General features: G+C 29.6%; 6 protein-coding genes across 6 annotated transcripts; 3 read left to right on the forward strand and 3 right to left on the reverse strand.

Moving 5' to 3' along the window:
* Nucleotides 1-209: 209 nt before the first annotated feature.
* cgd4_2200 (SMC2 protein) lies at nucleotides 210-3,920 on the reverse strand (the record flags this gene model as incomplete). Its single annotated transcript, XM_001388027.1, has 1 exon — nucleotides 210-3,920. The coding sequence occupies one exon, from the start codon at nucleotides 3,918-3,920 to the stop codon at nucleotides 210-212; it is 3,711 nt and encodes a 1,236-aa protein (XP_001388064.1).
* Nucleotides 3,921-4,399: 479 nt separating this feature from the next.
* cgd4_2210 (conserved hypothetical protein) lies at nucleotides 4,400-7,132 on the forward strand (the record flags this gene model as incomplete). Its single annotated transcript, XM_625811.1, has 1 exon — nucleotides 4,400-7,132. A coding segment is annotated over one exon (2,733 nt), but the record flags the coding sequence as incomplete, so codon positions are not given.
* Nucleotides 7,133-7,174: 42 nt separating this feature from the next.
* Nucleotides 7,175-7,567, reverse strand: cgd4_2220 (possible double-stranded DNA-binding domain, small conserved protein; the record flags this gene model as incomplete). Its single annotated transcript, XM_625812.1, has 1 exon — nucleotides 7,175-7,567. One exon carries the CDS (start codon nucleotides 7,565-7,567, stop codon nucleotides 7,175-7,177), a length of 393 nt encoding a protein of 130 aa, XP_625812.1.
* Nucleotides 7,568-8,059: 492 nt separating this feature from the next.
* cgd4_2230 (uncharacterized protein) lies at nucleotides 8,060-9,718 on the forward strand (the record flags this gene model as incomplete). The annotated part of the gene is made up of 1 exon (XM_625813.1): nucleotides 8,060-9,718. A coding segment is annotated over one exon (1,659 nt), but the record flags the coding sequence as incomplete, so codon positions are not given.
* A 64-nt stretch (nucleotides 9,719-9,782) lies between these two features.
* On the reverse strand, nucleotides 9,783-13,748 carry cgd4_2240 (hypothetical protein; the record flags this gene model as incomplete). Its single annotated transcript, XM_625814.1, has 1 exon — nucleotides 9,783-13,748. The coding sequence occupies one exon, from the start codon at nucleotides 13,746-13,748 to the stop codon at nucleotides 9,783-9,785; it is 3,966 nt and encodes a 1,321-aa protein (XP_625814.1).
* A 290-nt stretch (nucleotides 13,749-14,038) lies between these two features.
* On the forward strand, nucleotides 14,039-14,965 carry cgd4_2250 (putative phosphopantothenoylcysteine synthetase; the record flags this gene model as incomplete). The annotated part of the gene is made up of 1 exon (XM_625815.1): nucleotides 14,039-14,965. The coding sequence occupies one exon, from the start codon at nucleotides 14,039-14,041 to the stop codon at nucleotides 14,963-14,965; it is 927 nt and encodes a 308-aa protein (XP_625815.1).
* Nucleotides 14,966-15,824: the final 859 nt, after the last annotated feature.

Raw genomic sequence — 15,824 nt, forward strand, 5'->3', positions numbered from 1 at the left:
TAAAAACAAAAAATTTTTTCAGTAAAATAGAAAGTATTAATATTATTAGCATAGTATTCATCTGAACTACTTTTGCTTTATTGCCTACAGTTTGGAATAAGTGCATGCATTCTGGGGAAATTAATTTAATCATTTAGGCGGCTTAGATTTTATTTCAAAATCTGAAGAAAGATTAAGCTATTATATAGAATATTGAGGAGTTCGAAATATCATTTATTTTTTCTACGAACCTTGTTATCAATCATTATTTCATTTTTGTCTCCGAATTTTTCATCGCATTCATTTCCGTTAAAGAAGTTCTCAATTCTGCTTACAGTTGAGATACCATTAATTAGTTCAGTCTTAAACAATACATCTGCCTTATTAAACATTCCTTCTTTAAGTGAAACAATTATAAATTGGGAATTAGGGAAATGATTTTTGATCATCTTCCCAATATTCTGCGTATGCCCGAGATCGAGCGCAGAATCAATCTCATCCAAAATATAGACTGGCGCAGGCTTGAATCTTAGCATCGATAGAATCAATGATAGTGCTAATAATGATCTCTGTCCACCACTAAGTTCAGTCAAAGACTTTTTCCAAATTCCACCAAACCCAACTTTAAATTCTAGCCCTTCATAAAAACTCTCAACATTAGTTTCCGGATTGAAATAAGGGACAAGCTCTGCGTTAGAATTTGGTAGAAGAGTACTATATATTGATTTAAATGATGAGTTCACAGTTTTCCAAGTATTTTCCAAAGCTTGTCTTTTTTTCTGATCCAAATCACTTATTACATCTTCGATTTTATCTTTATCTTTTATTACAATATCTCTTTTATTGATTAATTCATTACACTCGGCGTTAACTCTATCGTACAAATTTAAAATTCTTCTGTTCACATTTTTAGAAAGTGAGATTTGCTCATTCTGGAGTTCTTCCAACTTTTCTACACAACTCTTATATGAATGCGCCTCTAAATCAATTTTATTAGTAAAATTTTTATCCAGGAGCCATTCGAACCTTCTGGACATCGAGTCTTTTAATTTATTTTTTTGTGACAAGTCGGTTTTAAGTGTTTTTATTACATGAATAATCTTAGAATTTTCAATCTGCTTACCATTAATCAATTTTTCAATTTTCTTGATCTCTGATTTATACTCCTTTATTATATCGTTGCTCGATTCAATTTGTTGCTGAAGCTTCATTAACGAAGACTTGCTTTCATTAAGTTGGGATTGGAAATTTTTCAAAGTTTCGTTTTGATCCTCGATTTTTTGTCTTATATCGCTAATATTATTAGTTTTGCCGAAAATTAAATCTGATATTTGGTCTAATTCCGCCTTCAATGCTTTTTGTTCAATTCTAGTATCAGAAGTCATTTTTTCCAAATTTTTATATGAGGCTGTTAAATCTCTAATTTCTCTTTTTAAATGATCTATTTCTACTTCCAAATGTTTTTCTCTAGATTCCTTTGTATCTTCAAATACTTTAATTTCGTTTTCAAGCCTGGATTTATTTTCTTTCAAACATTTCTCTTTATCAAGTAACTCTTGATGCTCGTTCTTTAGTGCCATTATTTCTTTCAAATATTCTTCAATCTTTGATTCAGCAGATTCTTCTTTCAGTCTTGTTATACGTTCTTCTAAAAGTTTAAGCTGGTGTTTATTTATGTCTAATTGTATTAGGGAGTGTCTGTATGTATCTGCAGCCTTGCCCAAATCCAATAAAATTTTATTTATTTCTTCGATCCTTTTGTTATTTGCTAGTATTTTAAGTCTAAGATTATTGTATTGCTTATATGCTGATAGAATACTTCTTTGGTTACTTGGAATAGATCCACCTGATAAAGTTCCACTGGGATCGTATATATCGCCATTTAATGTTACAGTTCTTGCTAGTATTCCAGGATTGAATGTTATCATCTTGGCGATATTTTCATCTTCACAAATAATTGTATGCCCAAAACAAAACTTAATAGCAGGCTCTAGCTCTTTATCAAATTTTAAAATATTCATTGCACTTAAAACACGTAAATCTTCTGTACTGTTACAATTAATCAAGCTTCTGGCAGAATTTAATGTTTTTTCTGGAATTGAAGGATCCATAATTTTATCTAATGGTATTATCGTAATTCTTTTTTTAATTAATCCACTACTCAGAAGTTTCTTTCCAATTTCATGATTTTCGACCACCAAATTGTACAGTCTCCCTCCTGCTATCATCTCCAATGCTATTGAATATTTAGAGTCTAAGTAATCTATAAGTTCAAATACAGACCCCTTAACTTTTGTTTTTTGAGCTTTTGAATAATCTAATAGAGTATCCACTTCATTTATATGAGCTTGTATTGCCAACTCACTGGAGGTTCCTACATTATAAATGCATTGCCGAGTGCGAATGAACATCTCGATTGGCTGTAGTTGAATTTCTAAAGAGTCATTGTCTAATTTTATTTTTCTTTTTTCAAGATTATATTTTTCACATAACTCTGCATCTTCCTTTAAATTAATTACTTCACTTTCTAGTTTTTTAATTTGACCATTCATGTATTGATATTCTTCATCTGGAGTCATTGACTTATGTTTGCTAGAAGTAGATGAGCTCTTAACAATTTGGTCATTTAAAGGCCTAATTTTCTTTTCAATTTCCCCGATTTTCATTTTGACTTTTTTTTCTTGAACAGAGACTTTGGCCAATTCTTTTTCAGTATCAAATAACGACTGCCTCAGTGACTTTTGCTCGGAATTTATCGAATTAATATCGCATCCTGCTCTAATTCCTTGAAGAGACTTTTTATTTGCTTCCATCTTTTCTTTCAAATCACTAATCTGCTTTTCCAGTTTAAAAAATTCTTCAGATTTCTTTATTAAGTTTCCTTGATTTGAATTTATACGAGGATTAAGCTTATCCTCGATTATTTTCTTTTGGTTTAAATAATCTTTAAGTAAGTTTTCTTCGTCATTCAGATCTATTTTCAATTCATTAAGCTGAACTTGAGTTAATCTAACTTTTGACTCTACATCTGAAATTCTGTCTTTACAGGTTTTTAGTGGGGCTGACCACTCTGTAGACAATTTATTTTCCTCTTCCTCAACTAATTTTTTTAAATTTATTATTTTTTCTTTTCCATCAGATATAGCCTTTTCAATCCCACTTAATGCAATTTCAGAGTTATTTAGTTCGCCCTCAATTTCCAATACCTCCGAAGATAAGTTATTATAATTGTGCAAAGTACAAATTCGCTCAATAAACTCGATTTCTTCATTGATGCTATTCCATTTGAGATAATCAGATCTCTCCTTCTTGAGTCGTTCAAGTTTTGGTATTATATCCTCCTCTAGCATTCTATTAATTTCTTCCAATTTGCTATCTTTTTTTTCGATAAGTTTTAAGCTTTGCTGTTTCTTTGTTTCATACATCCTTGTACCTGCAGCTTCCTCTACCATTGATAGTAATTCTTTAGGTTTCATATTAATAACTTTTGTAATTCTCCCTTGCATTATTAAAAAATGAGAGTTGTTCACATTTAACTGAACCGAATGAAAAAAATTTGTTATTTCAATTGGTTTAACAACACTTCCGTTTAATAAATATCTATTCCTTCCTCCAGTAGCGATCTGTCTTGTTACCGTAATCTTGTCCAAGTCCCTATATAAAGGCGAGGAATTGGACTTATCATCATTATTAAAAATAATAGAAACAGATGCTTTGCTAATTCCTGCTTGACCAGATTTATAAACCAGTTCCTCAAGTTTGTTGATGCGTATCTGTGACAAATTAGTTATTCCAAGCACAAAGCAAATTGAATCCAAAATATTCGATTTCCCACTTCCATTTAAACCTGTTATTGCATTAAATTTTGGATTAAATTTCCCTATTACTGTTCTCTTTTGATAGGACTTAAATCCATCAAGAATTATTTCCTCAATGTACATTATAAAATTACCCTCTTATTCCAAAGCAGGTAAAAATACAAAAATAATTATTTACATGCAACCCAAATTATTCTTTAGATAAACCAAAACTTCCAATATTAGTTTTAATACGTGCTTATATATTACTATATTAGTTTACGATAACTTTCTAACTCTAAATTAATTTACATTTTAATTTTACCAGTGATTAATAACCTGAGTTTCTTCATTGTAAATATTACACATGTTTGTGGGGTTTTTAGCGCCGATTATATATATATATATATATATATATTATATATATATATTTATATATATGTATGCAATAACTGAATAGATATTGCTATTGAAGCAGTCAAAGAACAGAAAATTTTATGTATTTTTCTCCGTTCTATTCCATTTTTATTTTTGTCCTTAATTAAACATAAAAACTTTATAAAAAGCCAAATCATTCTAATTTGATGTATCATTTGCGACAAATAAAAGCAATAAATTGATGAAAGAGAATTTATGGAGTTTATATAACGGTTAAAATGCAATACGTTGATTCATTCTCATCTCGTCAATTATTTGACCTCGTTAAATCAATAGGAGAATGTCGCTCTAAACATGAAGAAGATAATATTATATTAAATGAATCATCCATGTTGAAGATCAAACTAATTCAAAACTCTTTATCATCCAATAAGCTACGTGAATATATGATAAGAGCAATATATATTGAAATGCTGGGCCATGACGCTTCTTTTGCCTATATTCATGCAATTAAGATGACCAATGATAAGAACGCTTTCGTAAAAAGGATTGGTTATCTGGCATGTTCTATATTTTTAAATAAAAATCACGAACTTTTGGTTCTACTTGTTAATACACTACAACGAGATCTTAATAGCAGAAATCAGCTTGATGTGGCATCAGCGCTTTCAAGCCTACCTTATTTATTAAATTTTGAAATATTTTCTTCTATAGAAAACTCACTATTAATGTTATTATCTCATCAAACACCGGCAATAAGGCGAAAGGCATATTTAGCTTTAATCTGTGCATTGGAAATAAAGCCAGCAATAATAGAGGAAAACGCCGATATTTTGAATAGGGGGTTGTGCGATTCAGATATTTCTGTCAAAAATTCAGTATTATATTTGATAGATAAGATCAGTTCATATAATCCAAAGCTATGCATTCCGCTGATACCTCATTTAACAGCAATAATGAAACAAATATTAGAAAGTAATATCCCCAAAGAATACGATTATTACTTTATTTCTGCCCCATGGACACAAATTAATATTCTGCGTACGCTTTCGAAAGTCGCTTCTTTTGAAAAAAACACTAATCAGATATATGAAATACTATACAATTTAATAAAGAAAGTTGAATACTCCATCTCTTTGCCATCTTATAATGTAAAATCAATGATATATCCTTTAAATACTAGGAATACTAGTAATACAGCTAATATTTCGTACGCAGTACTTGAATCTTGTATAGACACCATCGCTTCTATTAATCCAAACAATGAATTACTGGATAAAGCTGATGAAATAATTTCGAGATTTTTGAATTCTGATTTAAATTACCTTAAATACATAGGTATCAAGAGCCTCTCAAAAATCGCTCTAATAGATCCCTCTTATGCAATTCCACACCAAATTGTTGTAGTGGACTGTCTTGAAGATAAAGATGAAACTATTCGTAGATGTACGCTTGAATTATTATGTAATATGTCTAATCCTCAGAACATACAAGTTGTAATATCTAAACTCATTAATAATTTGAAGATTTCAACGGACATTCACTTTTGCAAAGAGCTGGTAAAAAATATACTTTTGTTAAGTGAAAAATTTGCTCCGAGCTATAACTGGTATTTAAATACAATGGTTAGTCTATTTGAACTATCAGGGGAATTTGTTGGAAAGGATAAAGTCAATAATATTGCACAGATAATTGCAGAAGGTCCAACAGGCAATGATATATCCGATCATGAATTTAGAGTTCATGCATCAACTCTGTTTTTACAATTGCTTAAAGAAAAGGTGAATATATTACCAGAAATATTGTATAATTTAGGAATTTGGGTTATAGGCGAATATGGTTCATGCGTAGAAAATGATGTTAATGAAATTAACACGTTGAAAATTCAATATGAAGTTACAGCACTTCTTTACGATATTTTTCAAAAACTAAAAATCTATATTCGTGTTTGTCAGAGTGACATTAAATGTTCAAATAAATCGCTTGCAAACAGTGTAACTACTTTTAGAACTAATACGAAATTAGAAACTATTTCAATGATTATTACAGCACTTTTGAAATCTTATTCTTATACAATTATTTCTTCCAAAAAACTGAGCCTTTCAAAAAACAATACTTGTATTGAAAATGAAATTAACGGGAAATACATTATTTTTCTGGAAAAAATGAATGATGTTTACAATCAAATTTTTAAAGATTCTTCTTACATTCCATCTAATCTCATAAATCAAAGAATCAAAGAGTTTATTTCAATAATCCATTTAAGTGATCAAACTAATTCCAAATGTATTAATATGGAAAGTGAATATGTAGAATTACTGAGTTGCATTCTACCTTTTGATGCATCTTGCGAAGAAATTTATGTAGATAGAGAACTTTCATTTCTAGATGAGCTTGTTACTGAATATAAACTCTCAGAAAAATACATGAATAGAAAAGGTCGTAAAAATCCTTATTATTCAGCAAAGAACATTAATTTGAGTCAAGGATTGCAAATTACTGAAATGGAAACGATAAAAGAACGAGATCTTATAGAAGTTTTTTCAAATCCTGAAATGAATTCGGAGCGTGAAATTGAGCAACGTAATATTGAAGTACAAGTTATAAATCACAAAACTCAACAATTGGCCAATCCCTTCACCGAAACGAATATTGAAAAGATTCACGGTTCAAACAAAACAAAAACAGTAAGAAACTTGAATTGCACCCTCCGAAATAGTCAAATTAGTATGGATTCATCTAGTAATAAAGGCTATAATACAAAAAAATGGAGTCCAGAAGGTTTCGGAAAACACGAAAAACTGCAAACCAGAGGAAGAGATCTGGGATCTAAATTAACCAATAACCCTAAAAGCATATTAGTTGAATCAAAAAAAGATTGTCAAAACTTTTCGAGTAAGCAAAGAGAGGCAAACGCTTTGTTTAGCGGTATTTCAAATACTCAAAAAAAGAAATCACCTTCCATAGTTAATTCCTAGTTATATAGCTTTTAAAATAGGCTTGGAAGTCTAATATCAGGATCAAAATTCATAATCATCGTCATCAAAAACTCCTTTCCTACAGATCTTTATTCTTGAGCTGCTTTTCTCAGTTGTCTCATTCATCATTGAAATCATATTTATAAGTTCGCTCTCCTGTATTTTTCTATAAGGAGAATACCCATGATTTCTTGCGGTACGTAATATATAATCCTCAATTTGTAAAACTTTGTCAGGCTTAACTAATGCGATTCTATTTAATCTTTCTATCGAACTATTTTCTAAAATTGCTCTCAATGCGCCTCTTTTCTGATCCTCAATTATTCTCTTTTGATCATCGACTTTCTGGTTAAATTCTTGGTTAGTTTCAATCGGGCCAACGTTATTACTTCCGTTTTTTCCAGAATTGAATTCATTTGGGTCGCTAATATTCATTATTTTGGTGTTTAATTATTATATCTATTATAATTTTTTGCAACGTATAAGTTCTAAAGTTTATTTGCTGCAATTATAGCGGTATAAAAAATTCTTGAAAATATTTCGATTTCATTCAAAAATTATAATAGTAATTTTGTGCTAAAAAAATTGCTGCTTTGGGATAAGCTTAATTGCGATTTTTTGTAGTAAAATTTATTCACTACTTGCCATAAATCAAAATACAATATAATTCATAATAGAAATAAATACGAACTAAATTGAACTTCTATTCATTTACTTTAGTATAATATTAATTTCGTTTAGTATATATAATATATACATATATATATTCATATATAATAGCAGTCTTCATTATTTCGCCCCACACTTGCCGCTTTAAAAAATTGCTATTTTGCTTTTGGCTATGAAATAATAAGAATGAAAGATAGTAGATTCTTCAACTCTTCATGAAATTTATTCTACGATAATAATAGTAATGTAAATATATGAGATATGGGAAACACATTGAACTTTGATAATGAAGAACAACTGGTATTATTAACAACTCATTCTAACCCTTTATTACCACTGAAAAGGTCACATTCTAATTTGGATTTGAATAGCGGACTATCGTCTAGGACGGATTCTTTGCAATGCATATCTAGCTCTAAAGTTGAAAATTCTATTTCCAATGTACTTTTTAATATTTCGGAAAGAATTTCGAAAACGAATGGAATCATTTACTTTTTTTCTAAGATGGAGAAGAAAGAAATAGGACTGGATCATTCAGATCAAGAAACTTTTTGTGAATCAAATTACGTTTTTGAAATAATGGATCTCAAGGAAAAAAGAGCTCAGAAAGAGTCGAATGTCATTGAATCAAATGGCTTTGGCTTTGGAGTTCGCACAATTAATGGGGCAGAAAGAAATCTAAGTCATGAAAGTGGATTTGGGTTTGAAAAAAAAGAATCAATTGAAAGTTCTGAAATTTCAAAGATCGAAATTGATATTCCTGAGATCCAAAATTCAGTTTCTATGTTCGGAAATAATATTGCAAATATGTTAAAAAGTATTCGTGTAACGAGTAAAAAATTTGTTATATTTGGTAATAAGAACAACCACAAACCATTTTTAAGCCCTGGAATTATTGACTCATTTTTACCATATATTTTGGATGAAACTCTATTATCCTGTTTCCTGGTTTGTCCCCATTGGCTACTCACGATAACCGAATTCATCAATGAATATTATTGCAAATCTATTGATAATCAGTTTAGAGAAACTTACAGAAAATATCTTGATTTAGAGCATACAACTATTACCATACAGCCAGTTCTAACTGTTGGTGGAAGCGTACGTATAGATCGAGTTTTATACGCTAAAGTGTTAAAAAATTGCGTAAACAAAACCTCTTGCCTAACTTACAACTTTAAGTACAAAAATACTTCTATAATAAAAGATTGTCTAAAAAAAGAGAACATCTCTCAGAGAAACTCTCTTTGTCCAATAATCAAACCATTAATTAACAAACCTTATTTGTACTCTCAAATTTCAAATACTCCGTTCATTTCTTGCTACAAATTCGTGGCTAATAAAACAGGTACTAAAAGAATACAATGGGCGCATAAGGATTTATCTAGATGCCATTGTGAAGAGGTTGCAGTTGCTCAAACTACTACTACATCAAATGTAAATGTTGGAGATCGTATTGAAATTGCAATAAATTTGAGTAATTCTTTTGGTATTGTTGATATTGAATCAATTCACTTCCTGCCATTACAATTTGAAATAGCTAGTCCTGAAAAGTGTGAAATTGAAGATATATACACTTCTGGGGCAGATTGGAGATTTTATAATAGTGATGACGGGGACATTACTGAGTACTTTAATGTTCCAAATCTACTACCGCAATTTAAGGTAACTTCGCTAGAATATGCAGGGACAGATATAATCACTTGTAAAATTACGTATAAAGCTATTTCTTCAGGGCTTTTAGCTAATTCAAAAGAACACTTCGGAGTTGATATATCTGTCGTACCAAGAGAATATGCGATCATTTCTGCATTGAAAAGAAAAGGACTCCAGCATGATCGATATAGCCCGCTTCAAATGAGGGTCGATGATCAACTAGTTTTGTACATCTCAAAAGGCGGAGCAATTCCTACATAGTTATTTGATATACTAATCGCTAATGAAGGTCTATTAATTAATTTTCTTTGATGCATTTTAACAGTTATTTATCTCCATCGATATTTTTTATTAGTTCACTAAGTGATAATAGTTTATTATAGTATTGGTTATCTCTGTCGTGGTTTTTGCATGCATTTACGAAGTACAAAAACCATCTTTGAAATAGTAAATAACAATCGTTAGAATTAATGAAATGGTGTTCCCAGAGCATCGTTTTGTATGGAGCTTCTATGGTTATATAAAAGCTAACTTCATTTTTGCAAAGTTTATTTTGAATAAATTGAAATAGATCATTAATTTGTATTTTTGGAGAATTTTTTAATTCATTTTGATCTTTTTTATCGTTTGAAATATTTATACTGAAATGAAAGGGGTTTAAGAGCCAAAACCTCTCAATAAAAAGTTTTTTTGTTTTTGTATCGACTAATGAGCAAATTTCTGCATCATTAATAATTTCATATATAGTATTTATTTCAGTACTTGAAATAGAAGGGTCCTTAATACTTGGCAAAACTACTCTCAATAGTAAACCATGAATAATATCATTAGGAATAGATGCAAACAAAGAATTCTTATCATTCATGTAACTAACCGTCTCTGCAAACACTTCGTTTTCACCTTTCATATTCGGATTATCAAATCGATTATAAACCTTTGGATATGTATGTAAAAGCCCAAAAATAGATTTGAGAAATATTTTATTGATCCAGTCAGAAGAAAAAGATGTTTCCAATAACCTTATTGATAAATTAATACATGAAGGAAGTGAAGGGGCTATTATTTGGCTATTTAACGAGATATCAGGATTTTTTTTAGTTTGGGCATGATGCGAATGATAGTATGATAGACCATTAATACTATAATGAATAAGTGGGTTGGCTGAAAAACTTTCTTGTTTAATTGTTGGCTTGACTCCTGTAAAAAATAAAGAAGTAGAAACAATTCTAACAAATTTCAAGGTCAATATATCAGAATAGTTTTGATATTTTAATGCAGAAATCGAATTAATATAACCAATTAATTCGTTTCTTATTGACTTCAGCAATTCGTTCCGTGTAGATTTTTTCTTTTCGCATTCATTATTTTGAAAAGTAAAATTTGATTTTTGAGACGATATTGAAAGCTCTAGATACCTGTCAATTAATGGAAGAAATGTAGAAAAAACTGTGTTGTGAAGTCTGGGAATATTGCTATCAATTGCTGATGAGACATGGCAAAAAGTCGTTTGTTGGAAAGATACATCAATTTTTTTTTTATCTTTTAAATCCATCAGTTGTGTAATATTTGGCGAATACGAGCAGTCGCCTGCATCAATTATTTGAGGGTTTTCCTTAATTTGAGCTTTGTTTAAATTGAATGTAGTTAATAAATTCAGTAAAGTATCAAACCTAATTGCAAAGCTAACCTGATTATTTTCTATATTATTTTGTATAGTAGCTGCATCATTGATATTTTTTCTATATCTTTTTCTTGGAATAGTAGATAAACTATTATTTTTAGAATTTAGATCATTTGAAATAATCTTTCTAAATGGTGAAATTGATCTTGAAGCAGATTTTCCAATAAATTGATTGTTGATACTACTTGTAGCGACTGAACTTGAAATTGAATTTGTACTAGAATTTGTTAAGAACGAAGAATTTCTAAGAAGTGAATTTTTGTTTTTAAATGATAAAAAAGGAGAATTCAGCCCTAGTGATATAAGAGCAATGGGGATCTTTCTTCTTTGAGGATTTAGAACTAGCATTGCATCCATTGATGAGTGAAACATAGTTAGAATAGATGTTTCAAGAATAAACTCCGAACAAATGAATAGAAAATGGGGTTCTGAAAATATAAAAGATATGTCAGATAGATCATCTTTTGACTTAATTATTAATGTTGAAGAAATATTAACTAATGATTCTTGACTTTTATTTGATGAAAAGCCATCCCTTAATATATTTCCAACAATATGTATACAGGGCCAAGCGATTGGATCGCACTCAGATATTGCCAATGGGCTTAATGCTTCGAAGTTTGATAATTCAGTTTGATTGGATTTTTCTGGGTTAAATTCATTATTATTATTCATTAAATTGGATTTCTCATTTTCTATTAGCTTTTTTTCTTCTTCTTCGCTCCTATTCAATTTGTTATTGAAGTGGAATATTCTTAATGCAACGAAAATTCTCAATGAAGATAGATAGGGCTCTCCTGAAAAGTTATTCAATCTTTGTTCGTTTAATTTAGAAATTATTTGCTTTTTATCTCCTAGTAAAAAACTGTTTTCCTGCTTACAGCCGATATTATTGGGAGCATTTTTTCTATGAAATTCTTCAGCATTACTGAAATCCCCTTCTAATCTAGAACCATTTAATAACTTATTCGTCGGGATTTTGCTGGTTTTATTATTTTGAGAAATAGAATTAGTTTGTGAGGGAAAATGAATATGTGGATTCGTAGAATTTGAGTTGATAGAATTATTTGTATTGTTGGAGCATACGGGAATTTGATTAACGCATGTAATTAAGTCAGTTTGTGCTGCTTGAATGTCAATATTATGAGAAAGAGAGTCAATATAAAGCTGCCTTAACGTATTTACAAAATAAATATATAGCTCTTTGTAGTTCCCAATACAATAAGAAATATATGCAACGATTCTACCTAGTCTTAAAATGTTCCCACAAATGGTCATGTTACAGCACGAAGAGTTAATTGTAGAATTATTACTTAAATCAGTATTTATTGATCTGCCATTTATTAATGGATTTGAGTGTAACGAATGGCTTGATACATTGTTAATTTTAGGTATGCTGGATATATTGTGAATTGCGGAGCAAACATTTGTACTAATTGATGCACTTAAAGAATTTTCAGGTAACAATAGTTCATCTTTCTGAAGTTTAATAAAGCTTTTATAGAAATCTCCAGAGTCCATAAAATTAAATGCTAGAGACTTACAAGACTCTCCGAGGCGTTCAATGTTTTCGTGTTCAATCTCAACACATGAAACATAAAGAGATTGGATTCTTGAAACAAAAGTATAAATAGAATCAATAGAATTCGTTTGTTGAGAAAATTTTCTTTCATACAGACTGCAGCACTCGTTTCTTTTAACAAATTCAAAAAAGAAGCTATCAATTTCAGTTTTTAAATCTGATCCAGCATTTCCCCTTGAGTCAATTTTAGCAGATCTTAGAAATTCCCTAATAAGTTCAAAAGAAGAGTTTTGATCATTGGAGTTTCTTGGATTTGAAATATTAAAAATTGAATAGTAATCTACACTTGAGAAAATTTTTGTAAAGAGAATAACAAGTGGAATAATTTCATATACAAACCACCTCGGTCTTCTAAGCCACATTTGCTGACGCAATTTAATCGGAGCTAATTTATAAAAAGAAAGAAATCTTGGAAATAAATAAAGATCTGGAGTGGTAATTTCTTTGATAACCTTATCAGATAAACGGTTAAATTTAGTTAAAAGTGCAATTACTGATTCAACTAAATGAGGAACATTAATCATTTTAACACATTTTAGAGCTAAATCATCAAACTTTGTGTACGTTCTATAATCAAGGATTTTTTTATTTTTTAATTTTGAGATGAATATTTTCGAAAGCAACTCGAATAAATCTCTATAAGTTTTATTTTTTTTGATTCCACATAATTTTGTAAAATCTACCAGTTCCATAACAAAAGTGTTTTTAATTTCGTTTTCCTTTCTCCAGTCTGAAAGAATCCGAGAAATATTCGGTATGCTGAGGTTGTAAATTTGGCTAGATTGAATGCTCGCCTCTAAAAAAGTTTTCAGCTTTTGTCTCCCAATTGGTCCACTATTAATTGTTTCATTGCAGTTAAATATTGGGTCTGAACAACTTACACTATTAATAGGAACTCTATTTCCCATGCTCCAAGGGAATATAACTTTTGAGTTGCATAGCTCCTCATTGTACAAGTTAATACTATTTGTTTCCTTATGCCAAGTTGAAATACAACATGTCTGGTCAAGTTCTTGATTTAATGGCATCTTAAAATTTAGAAATTTTACATTTTTAAACTAAAAATGCCTGGTTTTTCAAAATATAAGTTAATTCAAAGTATTTTCAATTTTTTCAGCTTTTTCTTTTATTGTTTTTTAATTCGAATCTTAAAGCGCAGTGTTATTCTCGACCCTCATTAATAATTAATGCAAAATATTCTAAAGAATCAAAATTAAAGTAATAATATATAAATATATATATTAATTACAAAATTTTATTATGAAAGGTACATTCATTATTAAGCGAACCTATTCAAAAAGAAAGCAGATACTGAATAATGGAATCGATTAAATTGCGACCTAACAAGATAAATTTGTCCGAATTCATTTTAAGAGAAATAAAAATTCATAATAGGAATATTGTAGTTATTACAAGTGGCGGAACTTATGTTCCTTTAGAGAAAAACATGGTAAGATATATAGACAATTTCAGCACAGGTACAAGAGGTGCGCAATCAGCTGAATACTTTCTAAAATCTGGATTTAGCGTGATATTTTTTCACAGGAAAGGTAGTCATATACCGTTCACAATTGATTGCCCATCGAAATATGATATGTTAATGGCAATAGCGAATAATATTGTTAGTTTAAATGGAGATCATTTTAACTTGTTAATAAATGAGCGATTTAAGAAAGTCATCGAAGCATCACAAAATCTAACAAAATATTCAGATAGAATGTTTCTCATGGAATTTGGTTCAGTCCATGAATACTTCAATGGAGTTGACTACATTACTTCTCATTGTACTGAATTTCCTGGCAATTTTATATTCTTCTTAGCAGCAGCTGTTTCAGATTTCTATATTCCAGAGAATCTGTTACCCAAGAATAAGATATCGTCTAGCTCCGGTATATCTTTGGACTTGGAAAATGAACCTAAAACTCCTAGTATTACGTTAGAATTATATTCAACGCCAAAATATGCTCGATATATTCGAAACAAATTACCTCTTTGCTTTCTTGTTTTATTTAAGCTTGAGACCGAATATGAAATATTATTTAAAAAATCAGATAATCTCTTGAAGATTTGCGATGCCAACGTAATTTGTGCAAATTTGTTACAGGATCGAAGAGATCACGTAATCATTCTTACTGCAAATTCAAAAACTGAGATTAAAAAAATGTCTGGCCCTATTGAAGAGGCAATCGTTTCTAATATAATATCATTATACGAGAATTACTCTTTAAATAATACGCGATATTAATGTTTAAGAGATATTCCATTATCTAGTCAAATTAATTGCTTTAACCTCTTTACATTCAAATTAAAACTAATATAAATTCATTTGTGCTAATTTATTTTCAAAAAAATTAAATTTTGGCTGCAATATGTCATTTTACGTTCGTGACTATTACATAAAGATTTAAAGTATTTCTTTTTCTCTTCAGTACTATTACCATGTTGCAAAGAATACGGTATAGTGATATTTAGATCTAATTGTTCTCCAGAAAATCTCTTTAATAAGATCCGCAAAAATGATGAAAAGAAAAAAAAATCGAGTAATTTTATGTTTTGAAAATGCCAAAAAATATTCGAGCTCTTTGTTTTTTATATAGTTTGATTCCACTATAAAATAACTTATTTTTGGTGAAAACGCACTTGAAGTTATCCTATAAAGTTTATTTTTTTATCTCAAAATTATTTCTATTACCATGTCTTTGTGAATTAATTATTTTGAAAACAGTAACTTAATTTATTATTTTTTTTAAATCTATTGTTGTATCTTACAAATACCAAGAGATATTTTTAATCTGGAAATTTTCTCAAAATATTTTTTTTTGGATTATGCATCAGGAAATTCAATAGTAAAGTTGTATATCAAAAATTTCCTAAATGAAATTGTTGATTGCAATCACTCCAAACAATTTAACGAAAGTTTCTGAGTAACTGCAATACATAGGGGTAAAATGTTTAAAAGACGTGCGAACAACAGTTCAAAATTTATCTAAAAACCCTCAAATGTAGATTCCTTAAGCATCCTCAACAATCGATCTATCGTGCCGTTTTGACTGCTCAACACTAATACTCAGTTTTCGAAAAGAACGCTAACGAAAAAAAAATCC

Source organism: Cryptosporidium parvum, chromosome 4 (assembly GCF_000165345.1).
Source record: "Cryptosporidium parvum Iowa II chromosome 4, whole genome shotgun sequence".
Taxonomy (NCBI): domain Eukaryota; phylum Apicomplexa; class Conoidasida; order Eucoccidiorida; family Cryptosporidiidae; genus Cryptosporidium; species Cryptosporidium parvum.